We start from the raw sequence: 17,203 nt of genomic DNA, 5'->3' as shown, positions 1-17,203 counted from the left end.
GCATGTTTAAAAATATCAGTTTTTATATGAGGCATCCGTTGCAAATATTTGGGTCGCCGTATCCGGAGAGTTTCGTTTGATCCGTCTGACAGGAAGTCCGTCTCCTGTCCTTTTTGCCTTTCCCTCCTACCTGCTCGGGTGTCTATAAAAGCAGATGACCGAGTGGAACAGCTATCAGTCTACTGCAAGTATTCGTGTTCAACACATCGCAAAAAAGTGAGAAAAATGTTCGAAAACCTAGTGTTCACCAACGAGATTTTGTCTGCGCAGACTATGGATTTTGATTTGATTAGCTGGACGGTGCCGAGCACTCCTACAAACACGACATTTATGGATAACATAAACTTTGCTCAGGCTTTTGAGCAGCAAGAGGTATGTTCTTTACAGGAAGTTCTTCTTGATTGCACAACTTAACCGCGGAATAATTTTATTAAAATTTTAAAACCCGCCGTTTTTGTTGCCCATACTCATTTTGTTCAGATATTGTCCCAAACACAATTGCAGTTGATTTGGTATTCAATATAGCTGCATTTTTTATATGTTAAGTTACCACTTTGCGAAGGTACACACATTTTGGATGTGACCCTCGAACCTCTATCATTGTCCCTGGCGGAATTCCCCGGATCAGAGGTCAGAGACATTGTCTCCGCAAGATTGCCACTCAAATGTCGCCTTTTGTGCGACTTCCGCGCAAAACTCTCAAGATGAATACACAAATTTCGTTTTAATTGCGTGGGACTACCTGCGAACTTTATTGCCGGATTTATAGCGACTTCTAACCCTGATTGTTTGCTTTTATTTGCGATCCGCAGCTGGATGCGTTTTCCTGCAAGGAGACCAAAGAGAAATGTGCCCGTGCTAAAGGAACTCTGGAGGATACGATCGCTCTGCTGCAGCAAACACAGAGGGACTGTGAGAAGCTGCGCGAGGAACTACACTCCAAGGACCTAGAGTGGGCACAGCGGCAGCAGGAACGGGAGCTCCTGCATCGCGTTGAACTGAAGCAAGGTGAGCGGAGGAACTAATTCCCAAAATAACTTGCAAAAACTAACCGTTTCTTTTTCTCTAGCCGAGGAGAAACTCTTCGAGGTACAAATGCTGGCCAAGAGACAGTTCCGCGAACTGGAGTCCCAACTGCTGTCCAAAGACGAGGAGAACAAACAGGTGCAGGATGCCTACCACACAGAAGTCTCGCACAAAATCAGTCTGAAACAAGAGCAGTTGGCCAGCGCCGAGTTAAAGGTGCTGGAACTGCAGTCACGCCTTCAGAAGCTAGAGTCACATGACCAGGAGAATCGCGAGAAGCTCATTCGCAACGAGAACACCCATGCGGCTCGCTTGGCCGAGTCTAACCGCCGCGAGCAGGATCTGGCCGATCAGATCAAAAGCCTCACCAAGGAAATTAATACCCTTAAAGCTAGCAAGGAACACAGCGAGAGGGATCTTCGTGACCGCTTGGCTCTCTCCCAGGACGAGATCTCTGTCCTGCGCACATCCTCCCAGCGCCGCAGTCCCAGCACTAGTTTGCCGGACTCCTCCAGTGCCGAGCTGATACGTTTGAACAGCGAGGCAGACAGCCTACGGTGCGTATTGGAGCTTAAGCAGGCAGAGATCTCCAACCTTTCAAAGGCCAATGCGGACCTGGTCCGGGAGAACGAGGAACGCATAAAGCTGAGCAATCGGGTGGCCCTGCTGGAGGCCCAGAACGAGATGTTGCGCAGTGAACTGGAGACCAAGGCCGAAAAAGAGAAGTAAGTAGCCGGTGACTTTGTATTTAAATAAAAAAAGGAGACCAATGTCTCTGCTGACACACAAAATTGAAAAATTTCTTATTAATTGAAATTTTTTCTCTTCAGGGAAATCCATCAAAAGATGGAAGAGCTCCAGAAGGCCTACAACTACGAGAGCATCAAGCGAACGCGCCTAACCTTCGACAAGGAGGAGCTGCAGTACACTCTGAAGCAACGTTCAGAGCAGCTCCAGGCGGCAGAGGCCAAGTTATTTGAGGTCTCGCAGGACAGCAGCCTGCTCGCTTCGCACGGCCGCTGTTCCTCGGGCCGTAGCACTTTGGACATCAGCGGCTCCGGAACCAACTCCTCACCCACCTCGCCGATAATGAAGGGCATGATCGAGCGTAACGACTCGGTCAGCTGGACCTTGGAGATCGAGGACGAAGCATCCAAGGGCGGAGCTTCAAAAATTGTACGTCGATCGGGGTCCTTGAGGAGCAACAACGAAACGCCCAAGTTTGCCCCCATACAGCGCCGTCAGACTTCAGGCAGTAACGGTCACTCCAACGGACTGGCCAGCAACGGAGGCAATCCGCTCAGCCAAAGCATGTCGGCCACGGCCCTCCAGAGAGGCGAGCAGGAAGGACGGCCGCTTTCGCGCACCCGCTCCCATTCTATGTGCATCAAGGCCTCTGGGGCAACTTGCGAGTCCCCGCAGCGGAAGAACCGCTCGCGACAGTCGGAGGAACTTAATCTATCCGATTGGAATGAGACGCGCGAGGCTGGACAGCCCATGTGCTCCAGTTCGCCGAAGCAGTCCAGCGCCGAAATGCATCCGCGCAGCTCGACCATGAAGCTTATGACCAGCGAGGTCAAGAAGTTTCAGGAGATCCAGGAATCCGCCGGTGAGGCAATGGTCTCCGGCGCCAATTCGGAGGACGAAAGCTGCTCAGCCTCCTCGGAGGATATGATGCGCAGCTCCTCTGCTTCCAGCACCGCTTCGGTGGGATCCCTCACCAAGCGGCCCAAGCAGCCTCCGTCGCGGATGTCCATCGAAGAGGCCCTTCCCTGCTGCACGCCCATGGAGGTCAGCTGGTCGGAGGATGCTGCCGATGCTGCCGCCAGTGGGTTGGCATGACATGGTGGTGCCTTCGAGGACGAGGCGCAGGCCGTGGAGCAAATAGCCGAGGCAGCGGAAGAGGCTTACGAGTTAGAGGAATACGTACACGGGGATCAGTTTCTGGAGGAGGACGAGGATGAACTTGTCGTAGGTGAAGAGGAGGAGGAGGACGGCCCGCCGGAGAACAGCGACAGCGATGATAGCTTCTAAAGCGCTTATCCAGGATTTTGTAAAACAATTAAATGCCTAGAACTCAAGTCAGTGGGTGGAATAAAAGCATAGCTTGGCGTTTATATAGACATCGGTATCATTGATAAAGATATGAAATACAAACGATTCGTACGTTCTTATTCTAAAGTGTTTGTGTAAATAATTGCATTTAGCAGTACGGTAGCTCATAGAAACCGCTCATCTATATAAATACAAATAATATTAATAATAACATTATCGAGCATAGCAAGCGGAGCCGTCACAGAAAGGAGGGGAAAACAAACTAGGAGGGGAGTACATTTTTTAACCACAAGCTAAACAAAGTTTAGAGCGTATTCAAGCTACACAGTAAACTTTAAAATGTTTCAAACTTAAGATACTATAGTAATGGGTAGCATTTAGCTGAAGCAGTATGAATATTCGCATAAAAACTCTATGTATTTGTACGATTAGCGATATTGATATTGTATTGTATTCTAATCGCAACTTGTTACCCGGCTAGCTTCCCAAAAATAAATCCCTCGGTTGAAACCCTAATGCCCACTATGATGTACCAATTTAGAACGTCAGAGGTGGAGGACTCACTCTTACTCTCGACCTAAGCTTTATTTTTTCGTATTTATGTAAAGATCCTAGACGTACTTCTATTTATTATTTAGTCTGTATTGCCTTCTGAAAAAACAAGAATCCAATTAAATTAGTTTGTACTTGCTATCTGAATATGAATTTCGCATAAGTTTTCTAGCCTAACTACATTAGTTTACGTTATGTTTTTATATTGTTATCATTGGATTGTGTCCGGAATGTGCGAGTTTTATATGTATAGGTTCGGGATCCGCTAACTCTGTAAAACGCAGCATTGTCATTATTTTTAAGCATGTTATTTTTATTGTGTGTCAGGAAATAGGAGTTCCAATATCTATCTATAATATATTTTTCCCCAGAGAACCCGCAGAGAAGAAAATATAAATAAACACAAATGTACCATTAAAAATAATTAAAATAATGTTTTTTTGCTAAATAGTTTCCATCTCAATTTGAAATAAAAAAAATTACTCATTTTCAATTTTATTTACACTTTTCTATTGTTTCAGACTACGAAAAATTTGTTGGGATATTAAAAGCAACTGTGAGGGAAACTATTATATCTTTTGGTCCCGAATCCCAACCAAATATACCAATATGTAATACACTAAAATTCTCTTTGACGTATATTCATATATTTATATAATAATACTTTAACATTTAAATACAATTATTATATAGAGAGGGAAAAGGGTATACAATTTTGGTCAAAGGTGTGCAACGCAGTGAAGGAGACATCTCCGACCCTATTAAGTATATATATTCTTGATCAGGATTACCTCCTGAGTCGATATAAGCATGTCCGTCTGTCCGTCAGTCTCTCAGTTTTAAAGCTATCGAATTGAAACTTTGCACACATCCTTCTTTTGTTTTCCGGCAGTATATAAGTCGGAACGACAGGAATTGGTCGACTATATCCTTTAGCTTCCATTTAAGTGAACGATCGGAAATGGCACACCCTTGTTATTTTTAAAGATGCCTGGGGCTATTTCCAACATTTTTATTAGAAAACTGATTTAATGGTTAAACTTTCATAAGGATCGGAGAACTATAAACGATCCGATACATACATAACAATATAAGCTGCTACCCAACTACAAGAGTATATCAACTTCGGCTCCGCCCGAAGTTAGCTTTTCTTTCTGCCTAATATTTTGAATGTATATTTAAAAATTTCCGCCATTGAATTTACACCGTTTTCCAGAACTAGAAAAAATTTCAGGGCTGGAAGCCATCGCTTTAATTTTAAGTGTTAGAAAGCAAGAAAAAAATGTAATCTCATTATGTTAGTGCTTGACAACGTCTGTGGAGGCCCAAGAGATCAAAAAATGATAAGTAAAACTCGAAAATTAACAGCATCGCTGATTAGATTCAATCAAATCATTTTACGTAATAATGAAGCGCCAGACCTGGGACCAAATGCGCCATATCTTCGCCCAGGCTGTGAATGCAGTGCACCCTGAGAAGATATTCGCCGACTTCCAGCGATTCGACCTACGGCCCCAAAAATCAGGAGATAATCCATGCGAAATCCTCATCAAATTGAATGGAGAAACTGAGAATATTGGATGCAGGAGGTGCCACATTGTGGGCTTTGGCAAGGCTGTGTTGGGAATGGCCAACAAGGTGCATCAGGATCTGGGTCAATTGTCAGCCGGCGGAGTTGTAAGTGTCCCGAAGGGCACCCTGAAACACTATCGGCATTCTATTGGCTCCGGCTTAAAAATTTTCGAAGGAGCACAAAACAATTTGCCAGATGAGGAAGCCTTTAACGCGGCGCAAGAGATCAGGGATATAGCCTTAAATATGAACTCCCAGGATGTGTTGTTTGTATTTGTTTCTGGTGGTGGCTCCGCCTTATTGCCCTTACCCCGGGCTCCTTTGACCTTGGAGGAAAAACGAAGCATATCCGATAAGCTAATGAAACGGGGAGCCAGCATCCAGGAAATCAATACCGTAAGGATTGCCTGCTCGGACATTAAAGGAGGCCGTCTCGCCGAGTTCGCCAAAAATGCTGGTCTCTTGGTGACCTTTGTCCTTAGCGATATCATTGGAGATCCCTTGGAATTAATTGCCTGTGGTCCCACCATACACCCCGTTCCCGGAGTTCCTGCAGCCGAGGTTCTGCATAAATTCAAAGTCTGGAGTGAATTGTCCCCGGAAATACAGAAACTTTTTGAGATCCCAGAGGTGGATGACAACTCTATTCTGAATAAGCAAAAGGTATTTGTAGTTGGCAGCAATGTGTTCGCAACGGAAGCGGCTTCCAAAGAAGCGAAAAAGCTTGGTTACATCCCCTGCATTTTGAGCTGTTCTGTCCATGGAGATGTGGCTCAAGTGGCTAACGACTATCATCGACTTTTGCAAGGAGTCCTGGAGACCAAACAACAGGGAATTGCCGAGCCTCAACTGCGGGAAAAGTATGCCTTTGAGGATAAAAGGTATCCGGAATTTATAGAAGCCCTGAAGGAGCATATACGCTCCAAAAAGCCATTGCTTGTCATCTGCGGCGGAGAGCCGGTCATAAAAGTTTGTAGTTTATAATTTTATGAGAAACCCATTAATATGTCCTAATATGTTTTAGGTCACTGGCCAAGGCCTTGGAGGACGTAGTCAGCACTTGGCTTTGCTAATGTCGCAGATCTTGCATCGGGATGATGCGTTGAGGGAGTGCAGCTTCTTCAGTGCCGGGACAGATGGCATTGATGGGCCCACAGATGCAGCTGGGGCTATAGGTGACAGTCAGGTGATCGATTCCTTTCTGAATGGACACACCCTAGACGAGTTGGCCGAAACATTGCGAAACTGTGATAGCTACAATTTCTACAGGATGCTCGAAAATGGAAATTACCATGTGCTAACTGGCCACACGGGTACCAATGTGATGGATATGCATTTTTTGGTCGTTCCATAGTCCACAAATTGTTTAGGGCAATTTGTTAATAGAACTCTCGATGCTCTTGAACCGCAGACAGGCAATAATCGTTTAAATTTGTTTTTACGATTTTCCTCTTTAATTTTGCTCTATGAAATTTTTACGTCTTTTTTCATTAACGTTTTTAATATCCATTCAAATTCAAATAATTTTGTGAACTTTATGCTCCAAGCAGCTCTCAAGTGACAGCATAAAATGGCAATTAGTTTTCCACTTTCTGCTTCCATTCCATTGGGTTATGTATTAAGGCTTGATTATAATTATGTGATGTATGTGGCCACTATAAAGCAGGAATATAGAAATATGTGTATATAGTTTATATGAGTAATTTCGATCCGATTTCCATTTCTCTTGTACTGCGTCTCATAAAAATGTGCTGCTAATAAATCATCTTAATTGTTTGAAACGCCAAACGGCAAACAGTAGCACTGGCAGGAAAGTACAGCAATAGCCAGCGATAATTGCAATTAAAAATGTTAATTTATTTGCTTCGTTTTATTTTTAGCAGCTGGAAAAGTAAAACGCGACGCGCGCCCAGTTGCAATTTAGCAATTTTTACTAACTAACACTTTGGCTGCATATTTTCCTAATTGCGATTGTTTCCCCGCTCGCCATTCTGCTGTTTCTATTTATACATCTATTTCTATCAACGAATCTTATTGTTTACTCTAAGCGGTACTCGTATAATTATTTTGCCGCGCATTTGCCACAATTATTAAATAATCCAGTTCCTCGCTCGCGATGTCTCTTTCTCTGTGCTATTTTCGCTCGATTAGGTTTGTTATTAAGTATTGTTCATTCGGGCAAAAACAACAGCATCAGTACTTGTTGTTCGTACTCTTACTAACTGGCGGTGGAGATGACTAAGTGCTGTTCCTTGGAAACTACATACAGTATGACAAATATCGAGGCACTACTGCGCCGCATAAGCCTCGGCTATCGATGTAGTGTGGTGCTGTGGGTTATCACTGTGGACGGAAGTCCACGAGGTGACGACCTGCATGCCTAGGCGTGCGCGAGGAAACTCTATATATAGCCGAAGAATTAAAAATTTTCTGTAGGCAACCGATCTAAATGAATGATATACCAATCGAAAGGTATTGTTTCAATTAGATAATTTTTGTCGAAACATATTCCAAAAGTTATTTGGTTTGGGAGAAATTAGGGTGAAAGTAAAAACATTTTTTATCACTAAAGTGGGGCTGGTGGACACATTTTAGTCCCCAGATAGAATATTTTTATATATTCGCATTCTAGAGCTAAATACGCGTCGATTGGTACCTCAATCGACCCGATCCAACATTTCATTCAGAAGTTATTCGAAAAATTCAATTTTTTCTTCTTCTTCAAAATGAAGCCAGTTTGCGTCGGTTTGTCGGTTTGTCTGTTTGCACTATTTTTATCTTAAAAATCCTGAAAAAAATTGGAAAATGTTTGTTACTATCATATGAGCAACTATTGTTCTACAACTTTTTGAAATACCTTAAGCTTACGTCAAAAAATTAAAAAAACTTTGTTAATGAAAAAATGCATAACTTTATAATTAAGAAAGATATTAAAAAGAGCTTTACACCGTTGAAAGGGGTTTTTAAATATCTATTTCACTTTCTTTGGGACCAAACGTCTATATAGTACACAAAAAAAAATACACTGAAAATAAACTTTTTTTTTAAGAAAAAAAATTATTTTTCAAAATTTAGTCGACTGACCCTTTTTTTTTTTTGCACGTGTAGATAGCTTTTGAGATGACGCAACTTTTGACATATCGCTCATATCTGGCAAAATCCGTTAACTCAAGATATAGTCCTGTAAGTGCAGCTACCCATTTTGTGCAGCCTCCTGTGAAGCTTGCATTTACTTATACATGTGTGTTTATTTGATTGGCAACTTTGCTTTTTGGAGTCTGCATATATTTGGTCTATACCCTAAAAAATATGGAGTATATCTTTTCAGATTTTAGATAATTTATTTAAAAATAAAATCCAAATAAAAAAGGGCTTAAAAAAGTAAAACGTAAACATTGACTCAAGTTGGACTCGAACCCAGGCCCTCCGTGTTAGGAACCACGACGCTCTCCACTCAGCTATCCTCGAACTTTGTTGCTTAATGGCAACTTTTGATGTAATTCTACTTTGTGTTTCAGTGTCTCATGTCTTAATGAGAAGACTCAGAAGATTGGTACTTCAACCGACCCGGTCCGACATTTCTTTCAGAAGTTATTCAAGAAATTCGATTTTTACAGTTTTTTTAAAATTAAGCCAGTGGGTTTGTTTGTCTATATTTTTTTCTTTGCAATACTGAATAAAATTGGAGATTTTTGTTAATGTCATATGACTCATATGATATGAGCAATTATTGTTCTACAACTTTTTGAAAAAGCTGTAAAAATCTAATTTCTTGAATAACTTCTGAAAGAAATGTCGGACGGGTCGGTTGAGGTACCAATCTTGAGGTCCCAAAGAAAAACAAGAAAAGAAAGCTAACTTCGGGCGAAGCCGAAGTTGATATATCCTTGCAGTTGTGCCATTTCCGATCGTTCAGTTATATGGCGGCTATTGGATATAGTTGGCCGATCCCTATGAAATTTGGCCAATAAGATTATTTTGCCCAAAATGGAATCTGTACCAAGTCCCATCTTTCTAACTTAAAAAACACCAAAGTTATGCCAATTCCGATCGTTCTATGATAGCTATAGATATAGTCGGCCCATCCTTATGAAAGTTTGTACATAAGATATTTTCAAATATTTCAAAAATAAAATCCAAATAAAAAAGGGCTTAAAAAGTAAAACGTAAACATTGACTCAACTAGGATTAGAACTCAGGCCCTCCCGTATTAGAAACTCTCCACTCGGCTAATCTCGAACTTTTTTGCTTGATGGGAAATTTTGATGTAATTCTGCTGTATGTTTCAGTGTCTCATGTCTTAATGAGAAGAATGCAAAATTTTATGAGTAGAACGCTTGCATATGCCCCTACTGCATATGCATATGCCCCTACTGAGCATATAATGCATATAAATAAATGCAGCCACCACCGTTTTGGGCCAAATCATGGATTAAAAGCTAAAAAAAAACCAGGCAAACCAACTCCGCCAATACTTTTCTAATATTTATTATTTTATATCGCACACCCAAAATAAATTGTTACATTCAACAATTGGTTTAACTAGAAAAACTGGAAAAACGTAATTTCCATTTTTTTTTAATTTTTTATCTTTGCGCATTTTTTTTTTAGATATAATACATGTTTATTATATGATTGATCGGATATGCCATAAATTTTTTTTTTGTTATAAGTTAGAAGGAAGGAACTTAGTACAGATTGCATTTTGGGCAATCTTATCCGATTTGCAAAATTTTATTAGGATAATTGGCTTAACTTTGTTGTTTTTGAAGCTAGAATGATGGGACTTTTTATGGTTTCCGTTTTGGGCAATCTAATCCTATGTTCATAAGAATCGGCCAACTATATCCTATACCTGCCATATAACTGAACGATCGGAAATGGCACAACCTTTCTATTTTTAAAGATGCTTGGGGTGTTTCCAATATTTTTATTAGAAATTTTGTTGATGGTGAAATTCTCATAAGGATCGGACAACTATATAGGATCCGATATATATAATAATAATATAAGCTTCTGCTTAACTGCAAGGGTATTTCAACTTCGGCTCCGCTTGAAGTTAGCTTTCCTTTTTTGTTTTTTTTTTATAATTTATTATATAGTGGAACTCTCATAAGGATAGGCCTCTCATCTGTTAATTTGTTAAAAAAAATTGGTTTCCCACAACTACGAAAAAATGTTGGATCTTAAATACATTTTTGGGCAAATTTTTAATTAAAATTTTTAAACTAACCAAATTCCAAAACCTTTGTAAATTAAAAATACGTATAACTTCAGAGCCACTGAAGCTATAGAAAAATTCTTTACGTCTTTGGAAAGGTTTTTAAATTTTCCACCTTCTTGAATTTCAAAATCTATAGAGTTAAAAAAAAAAGAGTTTTGATGTTTATCCTTACAATTAAAGTATTGCTAACTGTGTGAATCGCCTGTCCAGAGGTTACTTCCATATATATATATTCTATATATTATGCGTTCTGTTTTAAATAATTGAAGATCAATATATACAAAAAAACAACTGATATCATATAAAAAAACCTCTTGACGAGGTAAAGTACCGGTGACGAACCTGCATGCGAAACCCAAAATATCTGATATCAATTTTAGTGACGATAATATGCTATATAGGTGTACAAAATTGCATATAAAAAATATTCTTGTTCGGCACGTGCAAGAAAAACAAAAAACAAATCAGTCACGTGCCGAACAAGAATATTTTTATATGCAATTTTGTACACCTATATAGCATATTATCGTCACTAAAATTGATATCAGATATTTTGGGTTTCGCATGCAGGTTCGTCACCGGTACTTTACCTCGTCAAGAGGTTTTTTTATATGATTATTTATGAAGTTAATACTACACATTTACATTTAATATGAACATTATTAGTGATTGTATTTTTATAAAATCATAACAAATTAAATATTTAACCAATCCAAAAATGTATGTGCATTGCTTATATTTATGGGTATAGTAACATTATCAAATCAATAAAGTTGTATGATTATCGAGCTAGGTTTACAACAAAAGCAACTAATATTAAATAAAAACGTTCCAAACGAAAAAAACTTATACTATGTAGTTATAAAAAATGACACAAAAAATATTCGTGATCGACAAGAGCAAGAACCCAAGTATTCTCTGCAAGTATCCTCAAGGAAGAAATAAGTCCCACATTTTAAATCTGTTGAAGTACAGAATCTCAAAGAAAAAATGTTATTAAAAAGGTTCCTTTATTAACTCCTGGATAGTAGGGGACTCATAATTAAATTGATAAAATTTATTTGAGTGTTTATTTACAAAAGTAAATAACTTTATTTACTACCGGAGACCCGCAGCTTGCGACTTTGTAGTTTCCATGAGGGAAATCAACTTTTTTCTTATCTCATAAGAAGAAACCTTAATTTAAAATGGTTTAAAATTAATCCCAATTAGGGATACAAACCGATATCTCTGGTTGGCGATTAGAAGAACTTCCGCTTCCGTTTGGGGGATAGAGATGTCATCAGCGAGACAGCTATATTTGACATTTTTCATTAGCCAATGACCAGTATCGGCGATGCCGCCCGCTGCCCACAGGCTGCAGAGCAGCTGTGGAATGCCACGACAATTTGTCTGCCCGTGCATGGCAACAATCTCGGCGAGCATCGCAACCCGGGTCGGGCGGCGTGGAGCGGAGAAGATACGGCCACGGAGTGCAAGTGTCGCGTTGATTTATTAATTAAGCATTGGAGCGCGGCTGCTGAGCGGCTGGGCATCTGAAACGCGTGGCGAAGCTGGCTGAATGATGCTAATGAAGTACTCGCTGGAAATTTTAATTAACGATTCCCGATCCGATCGTGGCGCAGCATAGAATCTTCCTCGCCCAGATGTGTGTTGACTTATGACATCACACCCGAATTGAAGTCACTGAAAAGCGGCACTGGCGGGCACCAGCTGCCTTCCACACAGCGATCATTGCCAGACAAACTGACGACACTTATCACAGTGCCACTCACACACTCGCCAAAAAGCACACACCATAACCAGCACCAGCCCGTGCACATAATATTGCGCATACGCCGAGTGGCCCCGAAGCTAACAATTAAACATTGTTCGCCGCTGGTCTGCTCTCAATTTGTCTAGACAATGGCAAAGTTCACACCCAATATATATAATATAGACATAGTTCAATTAGCGCTTATGTCACATGCCTTAGTTGGAGTGTTTCCCTCTTAGGATACAAGAATTTGATCGGAGGACGACCATTTGCATATTACTCGGAAATGTTCATGACTAATTCTCCAAATGAGTCACCACTAAATGGAATCTTTTAATTTGAAGCAGATGTGCGGGCCAGACTTCCTGGGGAACTTTAGGGGTACAGTGAACTCTTCAGCCACTGAACTTGTCACAGAAGTATGCTAAGTATTCGACATTAATTGACCAATCTGGCAATTAAATGTGAATGTTCATTTCGGAATTTAAATGCCTAAAATGTTAGGTATTTTATTTTTTACAGGGAATTTAATCAAAAATGCTATATCTACTGTTATTTCTATTTTTAATTGACAACTAGTTTCACCAAATAAAGTTATTTGTTTTAAATCTTCTAGGATTTAGAAAATGGGGATCTTTAATTGTAAATTCATTCATTTTCCAGAAAAGCTCTTAGCCCAGCCAACCTTATCCGATGTTGCACCATGACATTAGGCCAACTGATGCTTTTTGAAACAATTATCCCTAACCGATGCTGGCTCTCGAACAGACTCTTACGAGCCAAGTTGCCATTTATCAAAAGCTCTGATCTCCCCACATGCCGAATGGGCAGCTTAATGTCAATCGCTCTTGCTGGGCGCTGAGCACTCAGTTGCTGCTTCAGCTCTGGGCTATTAATGCATTACAAATAGGTGCGGCAGACCACAACATCTGCAACAGCAGCAGCATCAGCAACAGAAGCAGAACCATCTGCAGCCGCAAAAGCAACAACTATGAGAGGCAGCTTGATCTCAGACGCCGCGGTGCCGTTGACCAACGTGACTGCGTTTAAGATTGCAGGGGCTACCTGAAAAGCAAAAGGTAAAAAACAAAATAAAGTGAGACCCAAGAGCATCGACAGCAGCAGCAACAGCAGTGGCAGCAGACGACCTCAGCACAATCGAGTTGCTACGCTTTGGAGCAACTACAGCAACATGTAACATCCACAAGTCCAGAAGCAGTTCAAGTTTGCGCCAAGGAATTCCTTGCCGCTGAAATAATTAAGCATTGCAACATTGTTTATTGTTGCTGCTGTTGTTGTTGCCACTGTTGCCGTTGGTGCTGCTGTGGTGTTGCAGGCTCGTTTAACAAGGCAGCCAAGTTCTCAACAAGTGCCTCCTCCTGTTCTACAAGTTTTTGCCACAATTTTCTGTTGCTTTTGTTTTTTTGCTGCAGCAGTCGGTGCCACACTAAGGAATTTTCATTTTATTTACATGTAGAATGCGTCGAACGGACTCGTCACATGTAAAGCGGGCCAAATCGAAAGCTATTAGACCTATTAGCATATCGGCCATGGGACATGGAGAATTTAGTGGCAACAATGTTGCTGTCGTTGCCGATAAATGAACGTCAATCCATGAAACAGGCAACTTAAATCAAACAGGCTCTTTTTGTTTGTTCAAACAAAAAGTCTTTCACATCAAAGTGTTGCATGAGGCTGGTCAATGGTTTAGATTACCCAGAAAAATGTATTCTTAAAACATTGCGGTGATTGCTGGGTTCGGTCCACAGGCTAGCTTAATTGTCACTTCCCCCAAGCACATTGTGTGTCGCTACGGAAATGCGGCGATTTCCTCCGCCCGTGCCGTCAGTGTTGCTGCTTGGCTATAGCTGCTGCCACCACTCAGTACGTATGTAACAACTATAGAGTCGTACGACCGACATGGCAAGGAAAACATCAAGAAATAACAACTAGGCAACTAGTAAAAATTTTCCATAACCTCAAAAAATGCGGCGGCTATTTTTAAAAAGCGCAATCTTTGAGATGCGTGCGGCTGTCCGCTTGTCCGGCTGCCCGCTGTCCGGCTGTCCGCTGTCCGTCTGCCCCTCTGTCTGTCGATGCCGCCAGCTGTGTGCCAAGACATCAGCCCCCTCCCACCCGCACGAGGCCCCTGGTGCCTCCGGAGCCCCTCCTGCCCCCTCACTTGCACTGCGTTGTCTGCGTTTATTGATTTATTAGAAAATTCCAATGAACAAGTTTTAATACACGACACACCGAACGATGAAGTCGATGTTGTCAGCATGCTTGTTGTGCTTTTTCCTCTCCTCCAGTGCTGTTGTTGTTGCTGTTTGAGGGGAGCTGCAGCGAAAAAAAGAAAGGTGGAATAGAGTTGTTGGTGGAAGGGGAGGGGCGAAACGAGTGAGGGGGACGGAAAAAAGTTACTAGTGCAATATTTTAATTACGGTGCGGCAGCACTTCTGAAGTCACAAGAGCACAAGCGTAAACTAAATGAGCGGCTCTGGCATCCCCGAAGACTGAGCATCTGCTGAGGGTATACGGGGCGTATGATAAATGTTGCAAACGAGGTGGTGCTGACTTTATTCGCTTGCGGAAATAATAGAATACTATTTAAGATAATATTGGTTTGCTTTTGATTCATTTGGATTGTATATGCACATATATAATAAGGACTTTTTTAGGGCTTAAACTTTGAGATAGCTATTTAAATTTTAAAACATACACATAATACATGTATGTATATAGTATTATATGTATTATAGAGCAACTAAAAAGTTGTGCACCCTACACTGCCATGAGGCATTTTGCAATCAACTTAGATTTAGATTAAAGATTTTCTTAGCACTAGCTTAGTACGGAGAGCCGAAAATAGACTGAACCAGTTAAGACAAAGCCAAAAAACAAAAGTGTTACAGCTCTCTTTTCGGTGCTGGGTTGTGCCGGAGAGACCCGAAGAAAGTCAAATCAAGATCGGAGATTCGAAGCCTTCGCCTGATCGAGAGAGTGGAAATATTGTAATTTTCTTCGGCTGGCCGAGTGACTTGTTTGTTTTGTTATTTTTTTTTATTGCTGCCTTAGCCGTTGATTGTTGCTTTTTTCGGCTTGATTAATAATTAATCGCACTCACACCAACTGGCGCTCACACACAGGCTCGTATACATGCACGTGGAGCACGAACACACATGCAAATCGGACGCTTGCCTTAATTACTCAACTTAAATGGCGCTTTGAGCGACTTAAGCAACTTGATACTGGAAGACCGCTCGGTGGTGTGTGGTGGTGTGTTGGCGATTGACTCTCACTACTACGCGCTTAAAACTAACTAACTAGCTCGCCACGGTTGCTGTTGTACTGCTGGTGTTGTTGCTGTTGCCGCGGCTGCTGCTGATGTTGCTATTGCTGTTGGTGTTGTGGTGTTGTGATGCTGTGCTGCTGCTGCTCAGCTCGGCTGAGACTCCGGCTTGCTTTTGCTTTTGCCTGCTTGTTTGCCTTGCCTCGGCCGCTTTGGACGCTCATTCAGTTTTTTGCGCTCAACGCTAGTTGTACGAGACCGAAAAAGCGTTCGTCGCCAAATCACGAATCACATAAAAAATAAAAACACATCTCGTGGCTGGATACTTTCCATAATATAATAATATATATTTTTTCTTCTGTTGTAATCGTTTCGCGGTTTGCGGCTGTAAACCAGCAAAAAGTCGAGCAAAATACCCGATAGCAGATAGTCTGGTAAACAGCTCTTGAAGTTCTCTCGCTTGTCGTCTCGTTTCCGCGATTGTCGCCCCAGTAGTTGTCTTTGCCTCCGCCTTCGTCACCAGCATTGTTGATTTTGATACCGATTCCGATTCTGATTCCGATTCCCACTTCGAATCTTAATGCGAATAAAGCAAAGTTAGTATCCCAGTGTCGTGGTGTGAGTGCCGGTGCGCCAGAGTGAGTGTGAAATGTATCTGTGTGTGCCAAATCAAATAAGCAAATAGCCAAAAGCCTTGTCTTGTGGCGACCACCATGTGAAGTGATTACCATAAGCATCAAAATCGAATCGAAATCTTAAGAAAGTATACACAACGAAGTATCTGGTGGATGTTGGATATCTTACTCGGCCAATCTGCGATCGCCTATATAATGTATGCGACGTTCGCGAACTGCCAGAATTGGTTGTTGTTGCAGTTGCAACCAAAGGACTTGTGGATTTTGGACCATAACTGAGACTTCGGCGTGCATAGGTGCACCAGGTAAGCCAGCCCAAGAGTTAAGCAAAAAATGCGCATACGCCATGGTGGCTGCGTGTCCAATTCGAGATCAATCGTCAATTGCACGACAATCGGGAGGTTGAGCAAAACGAATCGCACAGCTGACTGAGAAAACTGGAAACTGCCACGGGGTAGATGTACATATGTTATGAATATGATTCATTGTGAGGATCAGCGAAAACAGATAAGTTCAGAACAGATCATTGTTAAATGGAAGAATTATTCTAAAGGAGGGAGATGATTTTGTAAACATAGAAGCTACGCAAAGGGTAAGGATATACAACTAAAAATCGTCTTTAACCAAAATATGAAAAGGTTTTTGCCAAAAAGGTATGTTACAGATATGGAATTGCTGAAAAGCTCCCTGAAAAGTCGTCCCACTTTAATAGCTTTTATCTAAGCAATAAAATCTTGGATTACCACAGTTGTTATTTGACACACTGGATTGTAAATGTCTTCCGTCAAACTGGTATACTAGTTTCGTAAGATGTCCCCGGGCCAAAGTGAAATTATTTCGCATTGTCGCCAGATCCAGATCTAGAGCTGGAGCAAGAGCCATATCGTAGTGCATATCGTAGTGGTGTCGGTTGAATATTCATATGGGGGCATTGGATGAACTAAATCAACGGCATTCCACACAAATCACAATTAGCTGTTGACACTGACATTGGCCATGGTAGAAACCCTTTGACCATGCCATATAGTTGCTAATTTATGACGCCATTTGGTTAATTGAATAATTATATGTGATGGCTGGGCGTGGCGGACTGG

The 17,203-nt window shown here is 41.3% G+C and overlaps 3 protein-coding genes across 12 annotated transcripts in view; all 3 read left to right on the top strand.

The window, feature by feature from the left end:
• The window catches only part of LOC6503284 (accessory gland protein Acp36DE), a 75,015-nt gene extending 71,808 nt beyond the window's left edge, over positions 1-3,207 (top strand). For 8 of the 9 annotated variants that reach the window (XM_001967549.4, XM_014903624.3, XM_014903623.3 and 5 more), the window contains 3 exons: positions 813-1,008; positions 1,070-1,751; positions 1,857-3,207. In XM_001967549.4, coding sequence (XP_001967585.2) covers positions 813-1,008; positions 1,070-1,751; positions 1,857-2,868 — 1,890 coding nt within the window. In that variant the 3' untranslated portion in view covers positions 2,869-3,207. Of the gene's footprint in view, positions 1-206; positions 373-812; positions 1,009-1,069; positions 1,752-1,856 lie in introns of those variants that run through there. The other variant, XM_032453304.2, reaches the window with a different exon arrangement.
• A 1,727-nt stretch (positions 3,208-4,934) lies between these two features.
• LOC6503285 (glycerate kinase) lies at positions 4,935-7,064 on the top strand. Of its 2 annotated transcripts, XM_014903626.3 has the most exons (3): positions 4,963-4,980; positions 5,047-6,174; positions 6,230-7,064. In XM_014903626.3, the coding sequence occupies exons 2-3, from the start codon at positions 5,065-5,067 to the stop codon at positions 6,557-6,559; spliced, it is 1,440 nt and encodes a 479-aa protein (XP_014759112.1). In that variant the 5' UTR covers positions 4,963-4,980; positions 5,047-5,064; the 3' UTR covers positions 6,560-7,064. The 2 variants fall into 2 exon arrangements, with proteins under 2 accessions (XP_001967584.1, XP_014759112.1); XM_001967548.4 differs by having other exon boundaries at positions 4,935-6,174.
• An 8,624-nt stretch (positions 7,065-15,688) lies between these two features.
• LOC6503287 (protein decapentaplegic) overlaps positions 15,689-17,203 on the top strand; it is a 37,301-nt gene continuing 35,786 nt past the window's right edge. The window contains exon 1 of the mRNA XM_014903627.3: positions 15,689-16,414. Within this exon, the coding sequence (XP_014759113.1) occupies positions 16,309-16,414 (106 nt within the window). The 5' untranslated portion in view covers positions 15,689-16,308. The remainder of the gene's footprint in view (positions 16,415-17,203) is intronic.

Source organism: Drosophila ananassae, chromosome 3R (genome assembly GCF_017639315.1).
Source record: "Drosophila ananassae strain 14024-0371.13 chromosome 3R, ASM1763931v2, whole genome shotgun sequence".
Lineage (NCBI taxonomy): Eukaryota > Metazoa > Arthropoda > Insecta > Diptera > Drosophilidae > Drosophila > Drosophila ananassae.
The sequence above is the reverse complement of the archived record's forward strand: the minus strand, read 5'-3'. Positions and strand labels throughout refer to the sequence as shown.